Here is a 25825-nt window from a genome sequence, read left to right on the forward strand (position 1 = left end):
CATGTTAGTCAGGCTGGTCTTGAACTCCTAACCTCAGATGATCTGCCAGCCTCAATCTCCCAAAGTGCTGGGATTACAGGTGTGAGCCACCGTGCCTGGCTATTTAAATAGTTTTGAAAATTTCTGTTGGTATTGCTGTCTAGTTTTATTCTGCTGTGATCTGAAAAGACACCTGACATGAGTTTGATTTTTAAAAAATTTTTGAGACTTTGTGGTATAACATATGATCATTTTGGAGAATGTTCCATGTTCTGATGAGAAGAATTATATGGTTAGAATGTTCTACACGTGTCTATTAAATCCATTTGGTCTAGAGTCCAATTTAAGTCTAGTGTTTGTGGTTTTTCTGTCTCAATGTTCTGTCTGTTGCTGTGAGTGGCATGTTGAAGTTCCCCACTATTATTGTATTATTGTCTATCTTTGTCTTTAGGTGTAGTAATATTAGTTTTATGAATCTGGGTGCTCTGGTGCTGGGTGTATATATATTAGGATTATTATATTCTCTTGTTGACTTGATTCCTTTCTCATTATAAAATGACATTCTTTGTTTTCTTTTTTACTGTTTTCGATTTGAAGTATGTTCTATCTGATATTAATATAGTTACTCCTGCTTGCTTTTGGTTTCCATTCATGTGAGGAAAATATTTTTCCAACTCCTTTAACCCACAGTCTGTAAGTGTCTTTACCAGCTGAGTGGATTTCTTACAAGCAGCATGTAGTTGGCTGAGTTTTAAAAACCCATTCCACCAATTTTTATCTTTTAAGTGGAATATTTAAATCATTTACAACAAGGTTAATATTTTACGCTTTCCTGTGCTTTTATGGTGGTAAGTATTGACCCTTTGTTTCCATGTTTAGAATTCCTTTGAGTATTTCTTATGGGTCCAGTCTATTTGTGACCACTTCCCTTGATGTTTGCTTTTGTGGCAAAGACTTTATTTCTACTTCATTTATCAAGCTTATTCTACCAGGATATAAAATTCCTGACTGATCGTTCCCCCCCCCCCCCTTTTTTTTTTCTCTTTAAGAACTCAGAAAAAATGCTCTCAATCCATTCTGGCTTGTTAAGTCTTATGCTGAGAAGTACACTGCTACTCTGATAAGGTTTCTCTTATAGGCAACTAGACATCAGATTTTTTCCTACATGTTGACCTTATACAGTTTAATGACTATATTTCTTGGTGAGCTATGTCTTGAAATGCACTTTTCTGGTATTTGCTGGGCCTTTTATATTTGAATGTATAAATCTTTTGCAAGACTAGGAAAATTTTAACGTAATATTTCCTTAAATAGGTTTTCTAGTCTTGTTGCTTTTTCTTCTCTCTTGGAAATACCAAAGATTCATAAGCGTAATCATTATTATGTAGTAACATAGTGAAGTCTTTGTTCATTTTTTTCTGACTCTATTAATTTAAAAGATCTGTTTCAAGCAGTGAGATTCTCTCCTTTGCTTGGTCTAGTCTCTTGCTGAAACTTTCAACTGTCTTGTTTAATTCCTGCAATAATTTTTTTCCTTTCTAGCAGTTCTGGCTTTTTTAGAAATAATGATATCCATCTCATTGGTACACTTGTCATTCATATTCAAAATTAATTTATTGATTCATCAGTACTGGTTTTCAGATTTGTCTTTTATTTCCATGAGATTCTTTACAATCAATAATTTAATTGGTATTTTGGATATTTCTTTTTGGTTAGGATCTATTACCAGAGAATTATTGTTTCTTTGGGGATACCATAACCCTTTGCTATTAAATACTTCTGCATTATTACACTAATTTCTTTGCATATGAGAAAACAGTTGCTTCTTCTTGCTTTTGAATTTACTTTCTTTGGGGGGATTTTTTTTTTTTTTTGTCTTCAGGATGTGACTATGATGTTGTTGAGTAGGGCTGTTTTGGCTTTGCTTCTGGGTATGTTCAGTAGCAAAGACTCTGTACAATATTGGTTATAAATAGCTTTAATTTGGTGGGTTTCTAAAACGGCAGTTTGTAGAAGTGGTGTACTGGGTGGATGAAGAAGCCACTTCAGAATACTGAGAAGCCAGGGTGGCATGGGTGGTGGTGGATGCAGAGGTCACACGAAGCCGGTCTCCTTCCTGAGTGCTGTGCATCTTTTTCAGCAGATTTGCCTTGTGTTTTGGAGGCTGACCTGGTCAGTAGGTGGTACATGCCAGTTACAGCAGGCAGCCATGATAGCAGTAGGGTTTATGTATGGTCTTTGTTAACACCTGGAGAAGTGCTTCAGTGTCCCAGGTGGTGGGTTGGGCCCTGGAGTGCTCAAGGGCTTGAGTCACCTTCACTCTAGGATGGGGTGGTAAAGCTGGGTAAAGCCAGATTGGGGAACCCTGCACTCAGGCCCCCCATGGCAGATGTACACACCAGCCCTGAGTGGGGTGGTGGGGGAGTCCTCAGGCCCCTGGTAAAATCTGCTGAGGTCTCCGCTTGGGGAGTGAAGGGCGGTACCAGCACCATGGCTCTGATAGGCAGGAATGGGATCTGCTACCTTTACTCGTCTTTGTCTGATGTTCAGAATATTCTGTTAGGTTAGACAATGCTGTTCCCTTTTAGGCTGCAAAGCTATTTACTTCTAGGATGAAACTGTATCAGACTTTGTAGTGGTTGTGCAGGTTGATCTCCTGGCCAGTAGGTAGTGCTTGCTGGTGAGAGCCAGCTGCAGTGGTTGTATTAGAGTCAAAGCTTGACCTTTCTTTTTTTTTTTTTTTTTTTTTGAGACGGAGTCTCGCTCTGTTGCCCAAGCTGGAGTGCAGTGGCCGGATCGCAGCTCACTGCAAGCTCCGCCTCCCAGGTTTACGCCATTCTCCTGCCTCAGCCTCCCGAGTAGCTGGGACTACAGGCGCCCGCCACCTCGCCCGGCTAGTTTTTTGTATTTTTTAGTAGAGACGGGGTTTCACCGTGTTAGCCAGGATGGTCTTGATCTCCTGACCTCGTGATCCGCCCGTCTCGGCCTCCCAAAGTGCTGGGATTACAGGCTTGAGCCACCGCGCCCGGCCGGCTTGACCTTTCTTAACCTGGAAATGTAGTTGGGTTTCCCAGGCAATGGGTTGGGCCCTGGAATTCTCAGTGGCCTCAGTCCTGTACTTTGCTTCCAAGGTGGGAAATGGGGGGGAAAGCTGGTGGTGGTGGGTAGAGGAGAAAGCAGGGTGGGGCTGAGACGGGCAGGTCTATACCTGGTCCTCCTAATGGCCAGCACAAGTGCCAGTCCTGATGCGGGTTGGAGGACAGTTCTCAGGCCACTGGAACAATAGTTCAGGGAGAAGTGGAGTAACTCTTTCTGTTCCAACTAACCAGCATGGGGAAGGTGGGGTGGCTCAGTTTCCATAGCCTAGCAGGTGGTAGTGAGACCTGCCTTGCTCTCATGCTCTCAACCTAGTGGGACACCACCCTACGGCCTGCCACTGGCATCACGCTGAGGCAGCCAGCCAAATCACAAGCTGTTTGTCTTTGGACTGCAATACAGCCCCAAGCCATAAAACTGTGGCTCCCAGGTGAAACCCCTCCCAGCCCAGTTCCATGATGGGGAGGTGCCTGAATCCCATACCTTTGGCTGGAGCCCATGACACACTTGCTTATCAGTTCTGGCCTGGTTCCCAGGACTGTGCATAGTCTGCTAAAAGGTAGGATCAAGAGTGGTGTCTTACGGTGGCCACTTATGTTTCAGAAAGGGCACAGGATGTTCTTTCCCTGGAACAGTTCCTTCTCATAGTCTCCTGGCTACTCCCTAAGTTAGATTCAGGACTTGAGAGGGACATGGTACTCTCCTATGGTCTAGATTGTATGATTCCCCAGTGGGAAAGTAGACTGCAGAAAGAGTCTCATTCACCTTTTCCTGTATGGGGGAATCACTCCCAGTTCCTGGCCCACTCTGGTCAAATAGGCTTCCTGTTTTCCTCCTTCTTCCTGTTTTTTTCTTGTTTCTTTTCTGTTGACTTCTTCATGTTCCTTCTTGGAAAATGTATTCTAAGTGTAATAGTCTACATGCTGTTTTGCTCTTCGAAGTATGAGGTGTGCTTGAAATGCTTCTAGTCAGCCATCTCTACCACTTGGTCACAAGGGTGTGCTGGAGAGCTCTGACATGAATGGCTGAGAGAAGGTCCAGTTCTTCACACCCCGGGGGCAGCAGGTAAGGGAAGAAGGATAAGGTCCCTGAGTAAAGAAAGACCTGGAGGAACTGGAGACTACTCCACCTTTCCTAGAGTGACAGTTCTGAATTCCAATGACTGTTACTTGGTGGTGAAATGATATGTTTGGATAGCCATGGAGGCAAAAGCTCACAGCTGAAGGGCCGCTGCCTATGCGTCTCCAAGATTTTAACAATAAATTTGGCTTTAATGATTCTTACAATATACATTAAAATAGAAGGCAGATGGCTTAAAAAGAGTTTAATATAAAAAAGACATCTTGAAACACTCGATGGAACTTCTGAATACAGAATGCTAGTGCTGGTACAGAGTGCCGAATTTCAGTTATTTATTTTCAGATTCTAGCATAATGCTCCTTCATAATTATAGACAAATTATTGAATAAATACGTAGCACAGTGAAAAAGATTGTGCAATGAACTAGATCTACTTCTGAGTGATCCACTCAATTCTACTACTAAGTGAGTGATCTTAGATAAATCACTTAAGTTCTCTGTGCCCTAATTAATTCATAAATAAGTAGACTATGTGATTTTATATTTCCTTTCAGCCCTAAAAGCCCAGGAGTATAATTTTTAAAAAGTATTGAAACACAGAAATCTATGTGCCTTAATAAAAGTAAATAACATTCACGACCAGAGAGATTTACTAAAAGACAAATGAGAATAAAACACAGATCAGTGAACAAAACAACCACCATTAGACAATCCTCCTTCCCATAGGAACAGTGTTCAAGATGATTCTTGGTGCAGATTTTCACTGAGAGACAACGGACTAAAAACTAGAGAAAATGTAAATTAATGTATTATAATATAAAAAGGTCAAACCTGTAAGTGCCTTATTGAGTCTGTGTTGATTTAGAGTGAAGATGAATTCTATTTCAAACTGGCAGTATTTCCAATGTTTCTTTTTCTTTTTTCTTGAGGTGGCGTCTCACTCTGCCGCCCAGGCCGGAGTGCAATGGTACGATTCAGCTCACTGCAACCTCTGTCTTCCAGGTTCCAGCAATTCTCCTGCCTCAGCCTCCCGAGTAGCTGGGACTACAGGCGCCCGCCACCATGCTGGCTAATTTTTGCATTTTTAGTAGAGACAAGGGTTCACCATATTGGCCAGGCTGGTCTTGAACTCCTGACCTCAAGTGATCTGCCCACCTCAGCCTGCCAAAGTCCTGGAATTACAGGCATGAGCCACCGTGCCCAGCTATTTCCTATTTTTTTCGAGCTAAATATTTCATGACTGACAAATGATAATGATATAGGGAATGCCTGATTTGACAGAGGATCAATTATAAAATGATTTTATCTATATCTGGTGCTTATTAATCTATTCAAAAATCCTCGTTAAAATTTTGCTTAACAGGACTCATTTTATTGGCTGATCAAAATCAACTAGGTTTTTTATTATTAGACTATAGCACTGGATAAACTCAAGACTTAGCCCACTAACTCACTTCATTAGGTATTTTCTCAAGGATGCCAGATGCTGAAGAGGCAGCCAGCCATATAGATGTGACCTTGTCTAGTTTCCCCAATGAGTTAAAAAAAAAAAAAGTCTTTATGTTTCTGAGGTTTCTGATTATAAAAGCAATGCTATGGTGTAGTAAATGTGAAAAGCAGCACAAGAAAGAATAAGTATCTGCTACTAAAACAGAGAGGGAATTATTCTGGTTCTTTAAGACTCCTGCTCTCAAGGAACTTGTATTTGTTTTTTTTCTATTAACGGAAGGGTTACCAGTTACTTTTAAGAGTCAAAATTTGTATTCATATTTAAAAGACTAGAGAAATCTATGTTTTAAAATAAGTCATGCGCACTGCTCCAAAATACTTCAGTTAAAAGAAGGCCTGCTGAGGAAAAGACCTCTTCTTTAGGTATGACATTTTCGGTATTCTTTTTTTTAGCAATGTTAACAACTAATACATAGTATATTTAAATGATTATACTATGTCCAAGATCTTAATGCTGCAATCACTAGATGCAGGCAATTTAAACATTGTAAAAACTTACTTTGTGGGAGTAAAAAGCTGTTACCAATAAAGACATAAAGCCTAATTTAATGGGACACCCTGTACTTTCCTCTCGCATTTATACTCTTATTTTGACAACTTCTTCGTAATGCACCAGAAGTATATGCTTCATTTCACAGATGAAGAAATTATGACGCTGTCAGGCTTTTAAAGCAAATCTTTTCATATCAAATCTAATTCTCATGCCACTGTGCCACGTTGCCTTGCTACCTGACTTACATTTGTTATGTTTGCACATTGGTATGAAGAAAACACTTAGATCAGTCTGAACCAAGCTTCTTTTCTGCAAAAACAGAGACGAGGTCTTGATATTCTATTTAGATTTAGTGACAAATATATGAAGAAAAAAAGGCAATAGGCTGGGCGCGGTGGCTCACGTCTGTAATCACAGCTTGGGAGGCCGAATCACGAGGTCAGGAGATCGAGACTATCCGGGCTAACACAGTGAAACCCCATCTCTACCAAAAATACAAAACAACTGGCCGGACCTGGTGGCGGACGCCTGTAGTCCCAGCTACTTGGGATGCTGAGGCAGGAGAATGGCGTGAACCCGGGAGGCGGAGCTTGCAGTGAACCAAGATCGCACCATTGCACTCCAGCCTGGGCGACAGAGTAAGACTCTGTCTCAAAAAAAAAAAAAAAAAAAAAAAAAAAAGACAATAATGCTGATTTATATTTTCCTTATACATTCTTTCTGTATAGTATGTATTCTTTATTTCTGTTTTTGCTTATGAAGAAAGTGAGAAAAGGTGATGGGCTTATGTAAACAGATGTATCTTGCTACCAAAGACTTATTATGTGTTTTAAAAATTCACATACACAACATTGAAAACAATTATCCAATATAGCGCTTAATCTACCAGCCTTAGGAGGAAAAGGTTACGAAGTGAGGATCTGTAAAGATTTTGACATTTTAAGCTACCTCCTGAAATCTACAGAAACACACTTCCTGCTGATACCTTTTAATTCTCCCTTTTAGTGTTAGTCATTTTCTTTTTCCTTTTTTTTTTTTTGGAGATGGAGTCTCGCTCTGTCGCCCAGGCTAGAGTGCAGTGGTGCGATCTTGGCTCACTGCAAGCTCCGCCTCCCGAGTAGCTGAGACCACAGGCGCCCACCACCAAACCCAGCTAATTTTTTGTATTTTTAGGAGAGATGGGGTTTCACCATATTAGCCATGACGGTCTCGATGTCCTGGCCTCGTGATCCGCCCGCCTCCGCCTCCGCCTCCCAAAGTGCTGGGATTACAGTGTGAGCCACTGCGCCCTTCCCTTTTATTTCCTTAGAGACAAGGTCTGGCTCTGTCACCCAGACTGGAGTGCAGCGGTGTAATTACAGCTCACTGCAACCTCCAATTCCTAGGCTCAGGTGATCCTCCTACTCAGGCCTCCTGAGTGCCTAGGTACCTGCCACAATGCCTGGCTAATTTATTTCATTTTATTTTTTGTAGAGATGGGGTCCCACTATGTTGCCCAGGCTGGTGTTGAACTTCTGGGCTCTACTGATCCTCTCACCTTGGCCTCTGAAAGTGCTAGGATTACAGAGTTGAGTCACCACACCTGGCCTGTTAATAATTTTCTGTTGCAAGTTTTCAACTTATTCTACCTTTACTTAAATTAGTCTGATCTGACTAAGTCACTGGGATTTGAAGAAAAAAATTCTTAGATTGATGCATTTTAACTTACATGTTTTAAATGTTCTGAAACATAAACAACCCTTTGGGATATATAGTTGTAGAAAAAGAAGAGAAATGAAATACCCATCAGTTCTTTCCGTATCAATAATCTGTGTAGTCTACAGTTGGTAGGAGGTGACCGAGCTGTTCACAGATCTCTCGGAATTAAAGTCATCACTCACATTGTGCCAGTCTAGCTTAATTATAGGTTTCTTAGTTAAACTTAAGAGGGAAAGGGAAATGAATGGTATTTCAATCTTCACAAGGAACTTTCAGGGTAGGTATAACCACCTTCATTTTATAAATTTACAGATACATAGACAGGTCAAATAAATGACAAAAGGAAACAGAAGTACAAGTGGTAGCACTGGCATTTCAACCGAGATCCAAAGTACATGATCTTTATTTAATTCTCTTATCCAAAGATGCATTTAACAGTAAACTTTTAACTGTATGTGAGAGATGATGCAGTGCATGTGTTTCACAATTTGAGCATAAATGTTGTCTGTACATTTGTAAAAACAATCTCCATTTGTGTTTTATTCCTCCTCTTATTAATATATGTGACTGAAAGTACATATATAACAAGAGAGGCCTGAAACTAAGTCTTGCCCTATTCACAGACTATTAGGAGAGGGATTTTCCATCTTGTCATCCTGGTGATTCCATACACAATAACCACTAGTCTGATTCATATAGATAGTTAAGATATACCAAAAAAGAGTGCAAAATCTTCCACATCACTATTCTTTTGAAGAGGACTGCTAACTATTCCTTAGCAGTCATAAAACTTTGTGGCCACTATTCTTGTAAAAAAGCTGATTGATATTAAATAAAATGGATTTAAGTATATTATCTCAGAATGGCATTCTCCTTTCCCAGCATTGCCCTACAAAATACAAAAGTTAACCATATATGTTGATGATTCAACAGCTAAAAAGCTTACTTTACTTTATCATAGTATAATTTTATGTAAAAACAAATTTAGAAGTGCACTTATCAGTGGACTTCATGGACATCATGGAAAATGAAGAAATTTATCTTGGTACCACTAGTGTATAAGTAATGAAATTTACCAACATAATTTGTATGGAAAGAGAAGTATATACACTCATATATCATTTACTACTTTCTCTCTGTAATTAATGATGTGCTATCTTATACACATAAACTGCTTGGAAAATGATACTTCTTACCCAGTGTCTGTAAGTCGTATTTTCTGGGTTGCTTTCACAGTGGTAACTAGTACTTTGTAGTGAGTAAATTTCATTTCTGTCTTGTTCACTTCTATAATCAAGGTAGTCAATGAGCTGAATAAAGACATTTTTCCAGAACACAGCACAAAAGATACAAGTTAAAAAATGTGCGCGTATCAGGAGAGAGACAAGGAGGACAGACCTACAACTTCCCTCATGTGTTCTAATATGAACTTTAGAAACAAATTAACAAGTAAATAATAATAATAAAAAAACTAAGAGAATGAAAGAGAAGACAAAAATAAAAGAAATTTACAGGAGTCACAATTCAACTCCACATGGTAACATTTCAAACTATTATGGATAAAGTACAAATCCAGTATCTTAGAACATAAGAGGTTACCTGCAATGAACAATCAGATTATCACCAGACTTGACTAGCAAAAGTGAATATTGGAATTTAATGGCAAAGTGTCTTTAAGGATATGAAGTAAAATAATTTTGAATCTAGAATCCTGTACTCAGCCAAGTTAGCAATTCAGGCTGGAGAAAAATAAAGAAAATTTCAGACATGCAAAGTTTCAGAAAGAGGCTGCAGACTCTCCCAGATAGAATTACTTGATAATGTGTCCAGAAAAATGGAAACTGAAGAAAGAATGAAAGATATAATATTCAATGGTGATCAGAGAAACCAGTAAACCCTGTAGCTAAGTGTAAATAACTGTAGCAACAAAATGTGAAAATCATTCCATCAATTGATAATACGAATGAGAAGTAATTGGGGTGGGGAGAGAGAGAACTAGAAGTGTCCTAAAATTCTTGCCTTACATATTAACTCCAGTAGTTCATTAAAGGTAAAATTTAAGCATAGGTATTAATATTTAAATGTAACCACTATGACAAAAACAAAAATTTTAATATGTTAACCCCCTTAGGAACTATAAAAGGAAGAAAATGTTGAATAATCCAACAAAAGGTAGAAAAGAAAATAAAAATAAAGATTTAAATAATATAATTAACAGGAATGATATTTCAGATAACCATTCACTGAGCTATTAAACTACCAGAAACATTTCAACAAGTTTCTAAAAGTATTGCATAAGCCACATTTATATTTGCAATGCCATACTAAAAGAACAAAAAATGAAGAGATAGACTCAAATCCAAAAAACAACCATAAATGCAACTTCCCAAACATATTTATGTGAACTCTTTAAAATACCTTTCTAAATAATTCTGTGTATATGCAAAATTTTAAATAAGAAAGAACAAAGAAACCACATAGTATCAAAATATATGACCTGAAGCCAAGCTCACAATATTTAGTCTTAAAAGCACTTAATAGAAAACAAGAGTAAACATCTATTAGTTTAGTATTCAATGAAATAACGTAAAAAATAAAAAAAATAAAAATAAACTTGAAGACAGCAAAACAGGAAAAAATGTAAAAACAAACATAAAGAAAATATTCATAGAAGAAATTCATCTTACTGAAAATAAAGGTGATTCTTTGAACCTCTACAATACCAACAAAAACACAGACATGACTGAAATAATAAGACGGAGGAAGAAGCCTTTATCAAGTCTGATGAAAGAAATTAAAAAGGCAAATAATACTAAAAATGTGAAGGAGTCGTATCTAAAGACTTAAAGAAAATTTAAGAAGTATAAAGGAATGCAATTTTACACCTATAAATTTAGTGTGTAAGGGTATTTAATACTTTAAAATTGATTACTGACAAAATAAATACTGTGTAATATATCTTTTAATGTATCTCCGTTGGGATTAACGGTAGAATTAACACTCACTGTCTACAAAGGTTTCTTCCCTCAGAACTAATTAGTGGAGTTCTTTTTCCATTTTATTATGGGACTAAGAATTTTAGTATGGGATTCATTATAGTAGATGAATAGGCAATATTATTGAAAGAAAATTTTTTGATCTTTACAAATTCCAAGTTATGAACTTGGAGTTGGTTAAGTGAAGGCTAGCCAATATAGCAATTATGAGGTCTTCTTCAATAATGAGACACAATGAGTTTACATCCAGGACAATATTTCTTTCTTTCTCAACATTTATAATTTCAACTTTTATTTTAGATTCACAGGGTCCATGAGCAAATTTATTACATGGGTATACTGCATGGTACTGAGTTTTGGGGTATGACTGATCCCATCACCCAGGTACTAAGCACAGTACCCAACAGTTAGTTTTTCAACTCTTGATCTCCTTCCTCTCTTCCCTCTCTAGTAGTTCCCAGTGTTTACTGTTGGAATTTTTATGTCCATGAGTACACACTGTTTAGCTCCCACTTATTAGTGAGAACACGCAGTATTTGATTTTCTGTGCCTGTGTTAATTTGCTTAGGAAAATGGCCTCCAGCTGCATCCATGTTGCTGTAAAGTACAAGATTTTGTTATTTTTCATGGCTGCATGGTATTCCATAACGTATTTATACCATATTTTTAAAAATCCAATCCACTATTGATGGGCACCTACATTGATTCCACGTCTCTGCTATTGTGAATAGTGCTGCAATGAACATACATGTGCATGTGTTTTCGGTAAAACAGTTTATTTTCCTGTGGGTATATACCCAGTAATGGGATTGCTGGGTTGAATGGCAGTTCTAAGTTCTTGGAAAAATCTCCAAACTGCTTTCCACAGTGGTTCAACTAATCTAGATTCCCACCAACAGTGTATAAGTGTTCCCTTTTCTCTGCAGCCTCACCGGCATCTCTACTTCATAGAGAAAATTAAAAAGAATAGTGGCTAGAAATGTTCCCACAGATGTAGGCCCTTGTACTATCAACCTCCATGCCTTTTTTAAAAAGTAGAACATCTGCAACATAATGTAACCTTTCATTGATGAGTCAGGGTCATTAATGTAAAGGTAAATTATTGTATAAAGCTGAGGATGCGGATGAAAATGCAGATTATAACCGAATTAGGAATTCCAACTTACTAGCTGTATGATATCGGGTAAGTTGTCTGATTTATCTCAGACCATTTTCATATTTGTAAAATAAAGATAATAACTAACCTATGAAAAATGAGGCTAGAGTAATACAAAGTAAAATTATTTCATAAACAAAAACCATTTTTTCCCCAGCATTAACTAACAGGCAATATATTACATTTGGCCATTTACAGATGTACTTGCCATTTTATAGGTTTGGGATGCTCTCATAGCTGATACTCAGACTTCTGAGTGTGCTTCTTTGCTGCCAAAAACGTTTTTTATTTTTAGCTACTTCTAGGCTTGGAACTCCTATAAAAGCCCAACGGAAGCTCAGGTTTTGCTATCCAGTTTCATCCAGTGACTTGCAATATATTAGTAACAATAAAACTCTTCTTAAATATGTCAACATTTTGACTGTATCATACAAAGGTGATAGGAATAGTCAGAATGAAGACTAAGAGTCACACTCTTAAATGCAGTCACTAGATAAAATTCTCAAAAGAAGGAAGAAATATTCACTCTATGTGCTTGACATGATACATTACTAACATAACTTCTATAGTACCAGTGTTAAACAAATATTTATTTATTACTAGGAAATTACAATCTGTCCTTGAATTTTAGAAAATGACCTAACAAGGTCTAGAGCATTAATTTTAATATGATTTGTCAAATTTTCCTACAGAAATGTAACAGCAACTCTAAATAATATTCAGATTTAATTTAAAGTTAGGGCTACTTCTCATCTGTGATGGAATGAACATTGAGATGAACTGAACTCTATCCTTCAATTTTCATCTACCTTAAAAGAACAGAAAAGAAATAATTGATTTTTACACAATTGCTTTTATAATGGTATTAAGACTTTCATAAAAAAGTACAACTGCCTTTAGTACTTATTTTTCCTGCAGAACTAAAGTGTTCACTGCTGAGTTAGCAGTTGATACCATCTGTATTGCTAAATGGCAAAGGAATTGTTAACAAAAAACACTGTTGATAAAGAACTTTTATAGTAAAATATAAATTATTTAAATATTCTAAGGATGAGTAATCACAGGATTAAATGAATTTAAAATGTAATTTCTTATTCTTCTGAATAGACCCAATGTCTAAAATAAAGTAATTTTGCAGTTCTTTGCTTTTATGTGTCACTATGCTTTCAAAAGGAGTAACACTCACGTTCCATTCAGAAGTTTGTTTTGGCTATATCAGATCTGTTTCACACACGTAGGTTATAAGTACATATTAAACTCTGCATAACACCATGGTCATGTCCTTGGAAAACTCTACAAACATGATGCAGAGACATTATAATTTCAAACCAACATCCTTAGGAAAGTTAACATACAGACTCTCCACGCTTTTCTATAAATAGTTTAGGAACACTCACTAATGATAAATATTTCTCTAAATATCAGATTTCCAGACAACACTAGTGTTAAAAGCAATAATAGGTCTGACTTTTTCTGAAGAAGTTGTTTTGTATCATGAGCCTGGTTCTGAATATGGAGCTGAATCACTAGTAATTCCAGAGTCAACAAATAAATTAATACTCAGAAAAATAATGTAAAAGGAAAGAAAGAATAAGGGCCAAGGAATATCATTAATTGTGAGATGAACAAAATGATAAGGTATTAAAATTTAGGAAAGGTCATATTTATGGCATCTGTCAGGATTCAAGCTAATTATGAGTTTAACTATATTGGTTTATCTATTGGTACTTCTATTTCAAAAATTAAAGTAATTGCAGCATTAAAAGTCACTGCTAATGCAATAAATGTACTCACAGTTTACACATACAGAAAGTATCAATAGTCATGGTGGAATTTCCAGTGTCATTACAAAACAAGCAATAATAATGTAACAACATTTATCAAATGTAAAATCAATATGCCAAGAGTATCTTTCTAAGTCATTCATTTATTTTTACCTTATTTAATCTTTACTATAACTCCATGACAGAGGTACAGTTATTACACTTATTTTACACATGAAGAATTTGAGTAATATGACCAAGGTCACACAGAGGGTAAGTGGTTGGACTGCGATCAAAGCCTAGAGTCAGTTCTTAACCACCAGTGTCTTCGGTCTCAAAATGTAATTGGGTCATTTGCCTATAAAAACTTTTGACCTCTTAAAGATTAAGTTTTACTGAGTGAAATATAACTTTTTACTTCAGACTGGGTGTTCATTTTTGTTTTACAGATAATGAATCTGTGGGGAAAAAATAGGTATTCTAAGCAGTTGTGAGAAGTGCAGGGATCAAATTAAAACACAGGAACTGAGCTCATCATGTTCCTTATTTAAGAGATTATAACATATTTAGGTACTATTCAGTTGCAAAGCACCATGGTTTGCAAATATTTCTCACACAGTTTACAAATATTTCTCACTTGATTTAATTTCCTTACCTTCCAGATGTGTTCTTTAGTATGACCAGAGCATCTGGATAGCCATCCATATTGTAGTCTCCAATATGAAGGGTAATTGGAATTGGTATTTCAGTTGGTTGCTGTTCATCCACAAACGGCACAAAGCCCCAGAGTGTGCCCTTATTACTGAAATCTTGTAGGACTGGAACCCACTATGGATTAAGAGAAAAGGATCAGACTTTATAGTTATGAAAAAATTTACAATTTGCAAAACAAATGATCCATTAAGTTTTCAAGATAAGCATTATTTTACTTAACATCTTTATCTCTACAATATGGTAGGGTATCATAATTTACTCTGGTGAATAGGTGACACTCTGGGGAAAGAAAAAAAGTAGTCTCTGTTAGAATTTATCCTAGTCATTTTTGTCTAACTGGCACAGAAAGCCTTAGAAAGTTTTTCACAATATTGCACGAATCTTAGGATTGAACTGATATTAATACACATCTAGTCAGATTACATAATTTAAAACTGTGTCACATAGAAACACTCAAATGAATATTTTAAAAAAACTAGAGCAAACTGTAATATCATCTAATACTGATGTCCTTTTGGGAGGACCAACTTAGGAGGAAAGTTAGAACATGACAGAGACCCCCTTGTTCATTCTGCTGCTGTGCCTCTTACACATGCAGATGACTTCAGTCATTACCTTCCAGCCAAGCAGCTCCTGAGGCTTTGCAAACAACACCAGGCCTGACAGGCTTCATCAGTAACTGACAGGCAATTCTCAGCCAAGAAGAATGAGCTCTGTCACTAAAATGGCCGGAAGCTACATTTTTAGTAAATTCCTTTATTTCTATATTAATGGCCATGAAGAGAACAGAAAGAACAGGCTGATTTCAAAAATAAGCTTTTAGAAATCCCTTTCTCTTCAGATAACATAAATTTTCACTTTTTAATAACTAGAAATCTGAAGAGTAGAAATCATGCCATTACAGTTGTAGATGTGCCCACAATTTGCTGAGTATGAATGCTGGCACATAACCTGAAGATGTCTGAGCAGAAGCAGGCACAGCTGACTTGAGATGGCAGGAGACCAAACATGCCTAGAGATTCCTTTCCTTTCCTTCTAAGCAGGTGACTCATTTATATGGCTGAAAGTCAAATTGTATTAAAGACGGTTTCTTGAAAAGGGGTTAATAAACAGAGTATCTGCAATAATTTATATATTTTCCAAAGAAAGTATAATTTACCAGAGAAAAAGGAAACTTGGAAAAGACATATTTACAGAAAATGAGTGTTTTAAAAAAATTGGTATGCATCTTTAATAATTTTTCAATCTTTCTTTAAGCAAAACAGTATTATTTTATATATCATTAAAATGTTTCAATGGTTTCACTTGATTTTTTAAAAACTGTTGGGTTTTATTTTAGCAGATGAGATATTTCACTGCCACGTTATCACAAATTTCTGAAGAGGCTGACAGGTTATTAATGAGGATAAACCACATTGAATAAAGTATTCCTGTTAAAGTAAATGTATTAAGGCCTAAAATGTAAAAAGATTTTTCAGTATCAATATGACACTGATAATAGTCACCAAAGAACCGTGACATTTATCTTCCCAGAGAGAGAGATGACTGTATAATTTGAAAATATTCTTACAGTAGCCTGTCAATAGGCAATAATTACTAGGATTACTAATAATTATGAACCAATGATTAAGTGTTACTTGATCTAAAGTTTTAAGTGATTCAAAACCTTAAAAAAAGTTCAAGATAAAACTTACAGGTAGAACAGTTAAATGCTTTCATTTATTTTATTTTAAGGCTAGTAAAATGAAGCAGTGGGGGTGGAGAAGAAACAAGGACATCCGTAACTGGCTGTGTATACTTAACACCACTGTATTCAGACTGGCCAGTTAAACGCTTTTAGAATGTTGACTGTTTGAAGATTTGTTTTCACATAAAATATGATGCTCCCTTTCCATAAGGGCTATAAAAGTCAGTATGTTATTCTATCATTTATTACCCCCCAAAAGAAAATAAAACAATTCTAATAAGATTCTTATAACCTATCATTCCCATATTAATCCTCCACTGTGACTGTCAGATTTGAAACTGCTTACCTACAAGTTACAGGTAAAAGTCAGCAAGAGGTAATAAAATAGGTTTAGATAACACAAATAAAAACAACATCAGCTGCGAAAATAGATCTAATGTTCTTCTATGTCACCTTTCATTATAGTGTGTTCTGCCATATTCCTGGCATATAAAAAGCTAAAAGATCATTTAATTATAGTATCCAGAATGGGTTTTCTTCATCAGAAATAATTATAACAATGCTCCTCCCTCAACAAATTAAAAAATAATAGATTTAAATGCATTTCATTAAGTTAAAATGAGGAAGTTGGTAACTTAATTTTGGGGTTCCCTCTGTTCTGATTCTACAGGTAACTTTTCTAACCTTTGAAGATTTTTTTCCAAGCACATAAAAAAATGTTTACATTAAAAAGCAACTTGATATACCTGCTTTGTCCCAGATCTCACTAAGTAGATGGTACTCTTTTGGCAATTTTTATCTTCACAGCCTGGCAGTAAATGATCCATGTGTCCATCTCCATCTGCCAAAAGAAACTTCAAGAGTCCATTAATAGTCACAAAATAAAGTGTTCTTGTATGGTATATTACATTTATTATTTGTTCAAAGTCTACATCAATCTGGATAAAACAGAAGAATTTGACACATGGCTTCAAAATGAATATGATTTTATTCATATTCTGGCCCTTGCAACTGATTATCTGGACTGTGTCTTGTTCTAAATTGCACACTTCTGTGTGGTTAAGTATTTCTATAGGAGGGAGAGGGGCAAGGGCTGAAAAACTATTGGGTCCTATGCTATCTGGGTGATGGGATCAGTCATACCCCAACCTTCAGCATCACGTAATATACCCATGTAACAAACCTACATATGGACTCCTTGAATTTAAAATAAAAGTTGAAATTATAAAAAGGAAAATGTATAGTGTTAGTAAGAGCCCCCATTTCAGCCTGTAATGTTAAAATCATCAATTTTTTAAAATGTAGCTTTGACTCATTTAAGTAATTATCACTGCTGCCATCAAAGAGAAAAATAAGCATTATCAATGGTAGTCCATTATTATACGGAGTATTTTAAATGTGAGACTCTTATCTTCATACACACGTAAGAGCCTTTATTCTGGATGAACTTCGATCCAATAGTTATAAAGTTCTCAGCACTCTGGCTTCTTAAAAGCACCAATAAATTTTTATCAATGAAAAAGCAAATGAAGGGAATATAGATATCCTTTCCAAGTGACCGTTTTTTACAAAGCTGCACAGTATTTAGCTAAGGCCTATAGAGGTGAGGTTACAGAAGAAGTTAGTAAGTTACTGAGGTTACTGAGGAGTCAGCTCCTCTAGTGCTCACTCCCATCTAATGTCCCCACTACCTGATGGGGTTTACAGATTTTGATGTTCCAGAGTTAAGTCTCTTTATGTGGACATTCACAATGCACAGTCATTTAGCTTTTTAATTTGGGGACTGATTTTGTATTGTTTTAATCACTGATTTATTTGCTATTGTTTACTATATTATTTAACTTGTGCCTGAGGTAGTATATACACTTGGAAGAAAATAAAAGGATTATTAATACAGAAATATGCTTCATTGTATATTTAGTGAAGCATACTTACGTATTGAGAGCTATGTAATTATTGAAAGCCTATCGAGTCTCCAATAATGTATTCAAAAGGAAAAAAAAAGAATTTCAGGCTGAGTGGAATTAAAATCTAGCCAATGGAAACTGACTTCAGCATGGAAAAGTAAAAATGCACAACAAAGTAAAAAATGATTTTTCATTTAATTTCATGATTTGATTACTTAGGATCCTCATGATTAATACCATTTATGATAAACTCTGCCTTAGAGGAGTGCAACATTAAATACAATAGTTGAATTAATAATAAAACACGTAGAGAACATCTGTACATCTGTAATTTGGCAACGTATAGATTTGGACTACTGAGAATTACGTAGGTTGACAGATAAAAATGCAATTCTAGGCAGGAACACTTGAAAAGGAGAAGGTTTTCCAAGGAGATAAACATATATCATGGCTTAAAAAAAAAAAAAGAGCTAGCCAAGTAAAAAAGAACTAATACAAAAATGTGATTTACAAACTGGCTCGAGTGATAACATAGACTTCATCAAAACCAAATCACTCTACTGTAAATCAATGGGAGAACAATTTGAAGAGCATTACCACAGTTTTTCCCTTCATTTTTAGCCCAATGACAAAATGCTCATATTAGAATCTTATTCATACTTTACTTTTCCCCTAGTTTCTCTTTCTTCCAAGTAGTTTCATATATCTCATGAATCTTTTGACAATCAATTGGTTGGTATTTTTTCAAGTGCTCTAACAAATATCTAGTAAACATATATCTAACTCGTGTTAACAGCATAATCATGCATTTTAGTATAAATTATCAGTAATATTTTATAGATATGGTCACAGAAAACTAAACTTAATCACAAAATGTGTTTCTTGTGCTATTCTAAATGCTACACACACACACACACACACACACACACACACACACACACACACATAAAATTTATTTATTGAGACAGAGTCTTGCTCTGTCGCTCAGGCTGGAGGGCAGTGGCACGATCTCAACTCATTGCAACCTCCTGCTCCTGGGTTCAAGCAATTCTCATGCCTCAGCCTACTAAGTAGCTGGGATTACAGGCGTGCGCCACCACGCCCAGCTAATTTTTGTATATTCTGTAGAATGCGGGTTTTGCCATGTTGGCCAGGCTGGTCTCAAACTCCTGGCCTCAAGAGATCTGCCTGCCTCGGCCTCCTAAAGTGCTAGGATTACAGGCATGATCCACTGCCTCTGGCCTTATTTTTAAAAAATATTTAGGTGAAATGACAGAAATGGTTTTTGAGAGTACAATTTCAAGAATACAATTTCAAAGGAAATTTGCTCTTTTAAAGGAGATAAACTTTTAAATTTACATATTTCAGTTTTCTGTACTTTTTTAAAAGCTTTTGTATTTGGTAGTAATTTATACTTAAAGTTGCAATAACAGAAATAGTAAAAGAAACATCTATTAAGCCTTTAACCACATTTGCCTATTGTTAACATTTTACCCCTTTCACAAAATCATTTGTGTTCTTTCCCTCTTTGAAATAAATTTTTTTTTGAACCATGTATATAAGTACATACATTAAGGTCCTTTGCCCCTAAATGTATCAGTGTGCATTCCCTAGGAGTAGGGATATTCTCTTATATGACCACAATACAGTTAACAATTTACAATTTACACACAAGCAATGCATTTATCTAATGTGCTATCTATATTTCAATTTTTTCCACTGACCTGTTGTCCCGTAGAGCATTTTTGTCCCTGCAGCACAGGATACAGTGCAGGAATAGAAATTGCATAAAGCTGTTACTTAATAGCCTCCTTTCATTTGGAATGTTTCCACAGCCTTTCTTTGTCTTTTATAATTTGCGTATTTTTTTAATCTCACACTACAGGAATATTTTATGTTTTAATATATTGTTATGCCTGGGGAAGAAAGTATTTTTAATATGGGAAAAATCAGAGGCGCAAGGCTAGGAGCTAGAATTACTTTAAGCAAATTCTCAGAGAAATAATGTCTCTTTGTGAGTAGATTATAAAGAAGGGCATGCTGATGGAGGTGCTGGCCTGTGAACTTGGCACAGTACTTAAAGAACCAGGAATTTATAACTTCGGATTGTCTTTTCTTTGGGACTTCGGTAAATACGTATCTCAAGTTTTCTTTCAGGCCAAAATTCTTTCTCAAAAACTCAAGAGAAACTGCAACAGAAGGAACAGCATTTTGATTTACTTATATTTACAAAAAACAGTGTAAAAATCAGCCTTTTTCAGGACTGATCATCCTAAACTAACAAACATATGCTAACTTCCCTTTGATGGTAACTTTAGCCAAATTACAAATGAAATTCTTCTCTAAAACATATAAATACTTTATTGAAATATAATTAAGGGTTTAAAACTGATTTAGAGAAACTAAAACTGATTTAGAGAAAATTTTAAATTTTAAAAGCAAAACTAAAGTGTTACTATTCTTATAAAAGTGGATTACAATGAATTTTTATATATAATTTTGTTTTTAATTAAGCAGAGAACAAAAAAAGATACACATAAAAAAGGTTCACATATATCACTTATTCTCTTAAGCATTCTTAATATTTTCAGTCTAATGAAGTTAACTGACCTGTGGAATTGTTTAAGCAAATTAGAACTCATTGCTCTGCCCCCAGATTACCTTTCCAACTTTGTTAACCACAATTTCTCTAATGCAGTGGTTCTGCAGCCTCTGAATCAGCTGGGAACTTGTTAGAAATGAGAATTCTTAGGCTCCTGCCCAGATCTAATGAATCAGAATCTCAGGAAGAAACTAAAAAAAAAGCCGTTTTACTCCATCCTGTGCTCCCCTCCAGTGGCAACCACTATAGCAGTTTCTTGTCTATCCTTCCAAGACAGTCTATGCAAATACATATACTACATATAATTTTGCACAAATAGTAGTGTACTCTACACACTTTTTGGCATCCTAAATTTCTGACTTAATAATCTTTGAGATGGTTTCATAATGGTAAATCTGTATCTGTGTCATATAGATAATATAGTATTACATTGTATGAAGGTATCTCAGTAACTGATTCTCTACTGATAAGCAAATACTGGGTTGTTTCCAATCTTTTGATAATCCAAACAATCCAACAGTGAATAGTTTTGAATAATATCACCTTTGTGAGATTATATCTGTAGTATAAATTCCTAAAATGAAAATCATGGTTTCAATTGTTACATTAAATTAAAATTTATATTTTACGCTCCATAGCGGAATAGTTCTCAAACTTTTAAATACTCTGAAAAACTGAAGACCCCAAAGAGCTTTGTTTATGTGACTTATATCTATGCTTACTTGCCGTATTAAAAATTAAGACAGAAATAGTTCAATATTTATTAAGTTAAAATAACCGTAAATATATTACATGTAAACACAAAGAACAATTTCATGAAAAATAACCATTTTACAAAACAAAAAGTTTTTGAAAAAAGAGTAGAACTGCCTGGCTTTAAAATAAAATTACATTTTAACACTGATTTTATATGCAATCTGTTGTAACATGTTGTTTTGGTTGACAAGTAAGAAAAAATGCAGTTGGTAGAAGTATTAAAATAGCCTTTTCAGATAACCTTGGGTATTATCCCATCTATCGCCAAACTCAACAAGTAATTTTTTTTAACGGTTATTTGCAATGAGGAATCCAAAGCCGTATCAATGAATTTTCCCTACTCTGTTAATTAAAACCATTGGTCCATCTTGCACATTGAATGAATGCTTCATATCCATCTATGCATTCATGTAAAATGCATGACTTTGTAAAATCACACATTGATCCTTTGAAAAATATTGGTTGTGTGAACCTTTTAAATGTTGATACACTTCATGATACTGTATCAAAAATTCACATTTGTTGATATCACTGCAATCTCATCACAAGTCTTTAGATGTCGGGAAGCTGTCAGTTCATTGCAGATAGAAGTTTTCCAAAATTCAAATTTTTGCTTGAAAGCTCAAATTTTATCACTGACACCAAATACTGTCAGTTGTTTTCCTGATGTGACAAGCTCACTTCATTCATTTTAGAGAAAATGTCCATCAACTACCGAAGCTGGAATAACAGTAGTTTGTCAGTTGTTCTTTCAAGTAAGAAATGGTATTTTAAGAAGTAGCTAGTTTAGCTTGCAACTTAATCTCACCACTGCTTTTCGTCAACACAACCAACATACTTGGTACGCAGATGTGTTTCACGCATATTTTCCAACACAGACCATGATAAAGATGTATACTCAAGGGTTGAGACTTATTAAAATTATTGTTTTTTGTAGATTCATCAAAAGAATTACTAAGTGAAACTGACCATGTTTCTTGTTCCCTTCCTCCTCCTCCTCCTCCAGTTTAAAATTGTGAATGTATGGTGATGAAGACCACAATGAATACTAGTGAAGTTTGGTGCTACTACTTTGATTTGTGCTACACTGGAAGCAGCTTTATCCACCATTGCTTTGCTTTGTCATTGTAAATGTCAACACGTGAAAAAGTCAAATAATATTTTAGTATTAGTGTAAAAATAATTTTCACCTTGTGTAATCCTTGAGTTTCAGGGAGCCGCCCCTCCACAGGCTCATCTTTTTTTTTTTTTGGTGAGACAGAGTTTCGCTCTGTCACCCAGGCTGGAATGCAGTGGCACCACCTTGGCTCAGTGCAACTTACGCCTCCTGGATTCAAGCCATTCTCCTGCCTTACCTTCCCAAGTACCCGGGATTATGGGCGTGTGCCACCACACCCAGCAGAGGCCCACAGTTTGGATCACACAGAAAGGTTGCACCAATACCTCAATTATCAAGTGTTTTAATTTTTTGCCAATCTGATAAGTGAAAATGGTATATCACTGTGGTTTTCATTTTTGTTTTCTAATGAATAACGCTGTTGGTCTTTTACCTGCCAGTGTGTAGCAGCCCTTTCAAAATTAAGAAAATTATTCTTTATCTGTGATTTATTAATATTTTGCTTTATGGCTTCCACATTTTGCTTATATTTTATAAAGGCTTTTCCATTACACACATATAACTCTGTTTCCCCCACCCACACCCTGTTTTGTTCTAGTACTTTTGAGCATTAGTTTTACTTTTAAGTCTTAGATAAACCTAAAATTTATTTTGATGTACAATTATGAGTTGTACTGCACTTTTTACCCATGGATGTCTCATTAGTTGTTTCACACCAATTATTGAATGATATATACTTTTCAGAAAAGAAACTAAATCTCTTTTGCTTTGTCTTTTATCTGTAAAATGATTAAAAGGAACAAACTTAGCTACCATATGTGATCACTTTAAGGATTAAATGTGGAAGAAAGAACTTGGAAAAAAAAACTTAAAGCAGTAAACAAACATAAAGGAGCCCATTATCCTTACCTAGCCCTATCACTGTGGTATTCTGTGTATTTAATACAGTGGTGTGCTCTGCCTAGGACATAGGCAAAAGAGTAAAAAAATGCATTAACTCCTGGAAGGACAGAAGTACTTTTCCTAAAGGGTTCTTACTTCAAGAACCCACTGCAAAGTTGTCAGTGGAAATACTAAAACACTTGGTCATGAAAAATGAAACTAACAATTTAGAATTTGACAAATGTTGCTCCATGGATTGAGAAAAAAATTGTAAGTGGAATGGCTAAATATTTCTATATACATTCTGGAACTCTGAGTTCAAAAACAAAAATAAATCAGTGATTTCTGATTACAGAGTAGAACATGGCACGACAGCACACACAGGGAACAAGTCAAAATGCCTCCTTCCACCATCTGGAAAATCTACTCATGGATGACTGTAGCATAAATGAGCTATAAATACCACAAATCACATGACTAATTAATGGTAGAAGGTTTTAAATAGAATTCAAGGCTTTTAATATGTGAGACCCAGGGCTGAAAGATTTCTACACAGGATCTCTGAAACTGCATTTCTTGCTAAAATGGTCTCTGAATATAGACAGAAATAATGGCTTTCTCATTACACTTGTCAAGAGATAGGAGATATATGACAGATAATGTATTTACATATAAAATGACATTTTCTTTTGTGATTCATTATTAATATAAAGTTGGAAATACAGGCTGAACTTTTTACAAATCCATTTCCTTTTTACTTTTGAAACAGTGAAGAATATAACTTTATATTTTTCAGAAGAACACATTATTAACATAACAGAAATTATTCTCACAAATATACAGAGTGGGGCATGGTGGTACACGTTAGTCCCAGCTACTTGAGAGGCTAAAGCAGGAGGACTAGTTGACCCCAGGAGTTGGAGGCTGTAGAGCACTATGACTGTGCCTGTAGATGGGCACTGCACTACAGTCTGGGCAACACAGCAAGACTCTATCTTTTACAAACACACACAATGCTACATTTTTTACATCATAGGATACAACAATTATTATATAAACCAGGTTAGACACTTTTAGAGAATAAAATTAAGAATTTTAAAATAATTGAATAGTACAAAAATAGATGGCATGCATGAACATATTTACAATTCTTTATTTTTAAAATGCTCATAAACCAAATTATGACAATGTGAAACAAGTGCTAATACAAATTGAAAAAAAGATAAAAAAGATCATATCATCTACATTACTATGTGGAAGGAATAAACAATTTCTTCAAAATATTAATTTGTAAATGGCATAAATGAAAGAATTATGAATATGTACATGGGTTTACTTACTCTACTTCAGATGCTAAATAGCATATAGGTTGATTTTAAAGTTCTGCACATATAAATATAGAATTAATGTACCTACATTATTGAAGACAAGTCCACAAAGTACTAGAGCCTTAGTGGAACTTTAAAAATAAGAAATATATACTATTAAATAACTTGAGCATGATCAGAAAAGAAAAGCTATACTTCTGTAAGATGCTGCCAGTCACTGTCAGACACAGTATAACGCTGGAAAGTGTGACATGGTACCAAGGATACACAAAGTTAACTAAATTAGCTTTAAATTTTTGTAAAAAAAATTATTAATTTTTAATTGACAAAAAATACATTTATGATCTACAACGTGATGTTTTGAAATATGAATATAGGCCAGGCATGGTGGCTCAAACCTGTAATCCCAGCACTTTGGGATGCCAAGGCATCACCTGAGGTCAGGAGTTCGAGACCAGCCTGGCCAACATGGCAAAACCCAATCTCTACTAAAAATACAAAAAGTTAGCCAGGCATGGTGGCAAGCACCTGTAATACCAGCTACTTGGGAGATGGAGGCAGGAGAATTGCTTGAATCCAGGAGGTGGAGGTTGCAGTGAGCCGAGATCACGCCACTGCACTCCAGCCTGGGCAATAGAGTGAGACTCTGTCTCACACACACACATAAAAGAAATATGAATATACTGTGGACTGGCTAAATCTAGCTAATCAGCACATGCATTTACTTACGTATTTAACATTTTTTCTGTGTGTTGAGAGAACTTAAAATCTCATCAATTTTCAAGTATATATTGTTATTAACTATAGTTATCACATTGTATTTAATATAAACTTAAGCTTTGTGAATACTTGGCCATCAGAAAGGACATTCAGGATGATTGTTTTTCTCTTGCCAAGGTCTGAGATAAACCATTCTATTTATTTTTCTGATTGATATGAATATTTTTGTTATTTAAATTCCCAAATAATTGCCAGGCTTCAATAATATCTCATGGATACTTATCTAGTGATGCTTTTCTATTTTGCTGAGTATACCGATTCTTTTACTACCATTATGATTTGA

General features: G+C 35.5%; 1 protein-coding gene and 1 long non-coding RNA gene across 2 annotated transcripts in view; both read right to left on the reverse strand.

Moving 5' to 3' along the window:
• ITFG1 (integrin alpha FG-GAP repeat containing 1) overlaps positions 1-25825 on the reverse strand; it is a 295294-nt gene that overhangs the window by 130865 nt on the left and 138604 nt on the right. Inside the window, exons 9-10 of the mRNA XM_005591846.4 lie at positions 16917-17011; positions 14425-14597 (exon numbers count right to left, since the gene is read on the reverse strand). Of these exons, the coding sequence (XP_005591903.2) occupies positions 14425-14597; positions 16917-17011 (268 nt within the window). The remainder of the gene's footprint in view (positions 1-14424; positions 14598-16916; positions 17012-25825) is intronic.
• Positions 544-5708, reverse strand: LOC135968931 (uncharacterized). Its single transcript, XR_010583973.2, has 2 exons — positions 3019-5708; positions 544-2702 (listed from the first exon to the last, which is right to left on the reverse strand). It is a non-coding gene; the product is annotated as an uncharacterized lncRNA (long non-coding RNA).

The sequence above is a fragment of the Macaca fascicularis genome, chromosome 20 (genome assembly GCF_037993035.2).
Source record: "Macaca fascicularis isolate 582-1 chromosome 20, T2T-MFA8v1.1".
In the NCBI taxonomy this organism is placed as follows: Eukaryota; Metazoa; Chordata; class Mammalia; order Primates; family Cercopithecidae; genus Macaca; species Macaca fascicularis.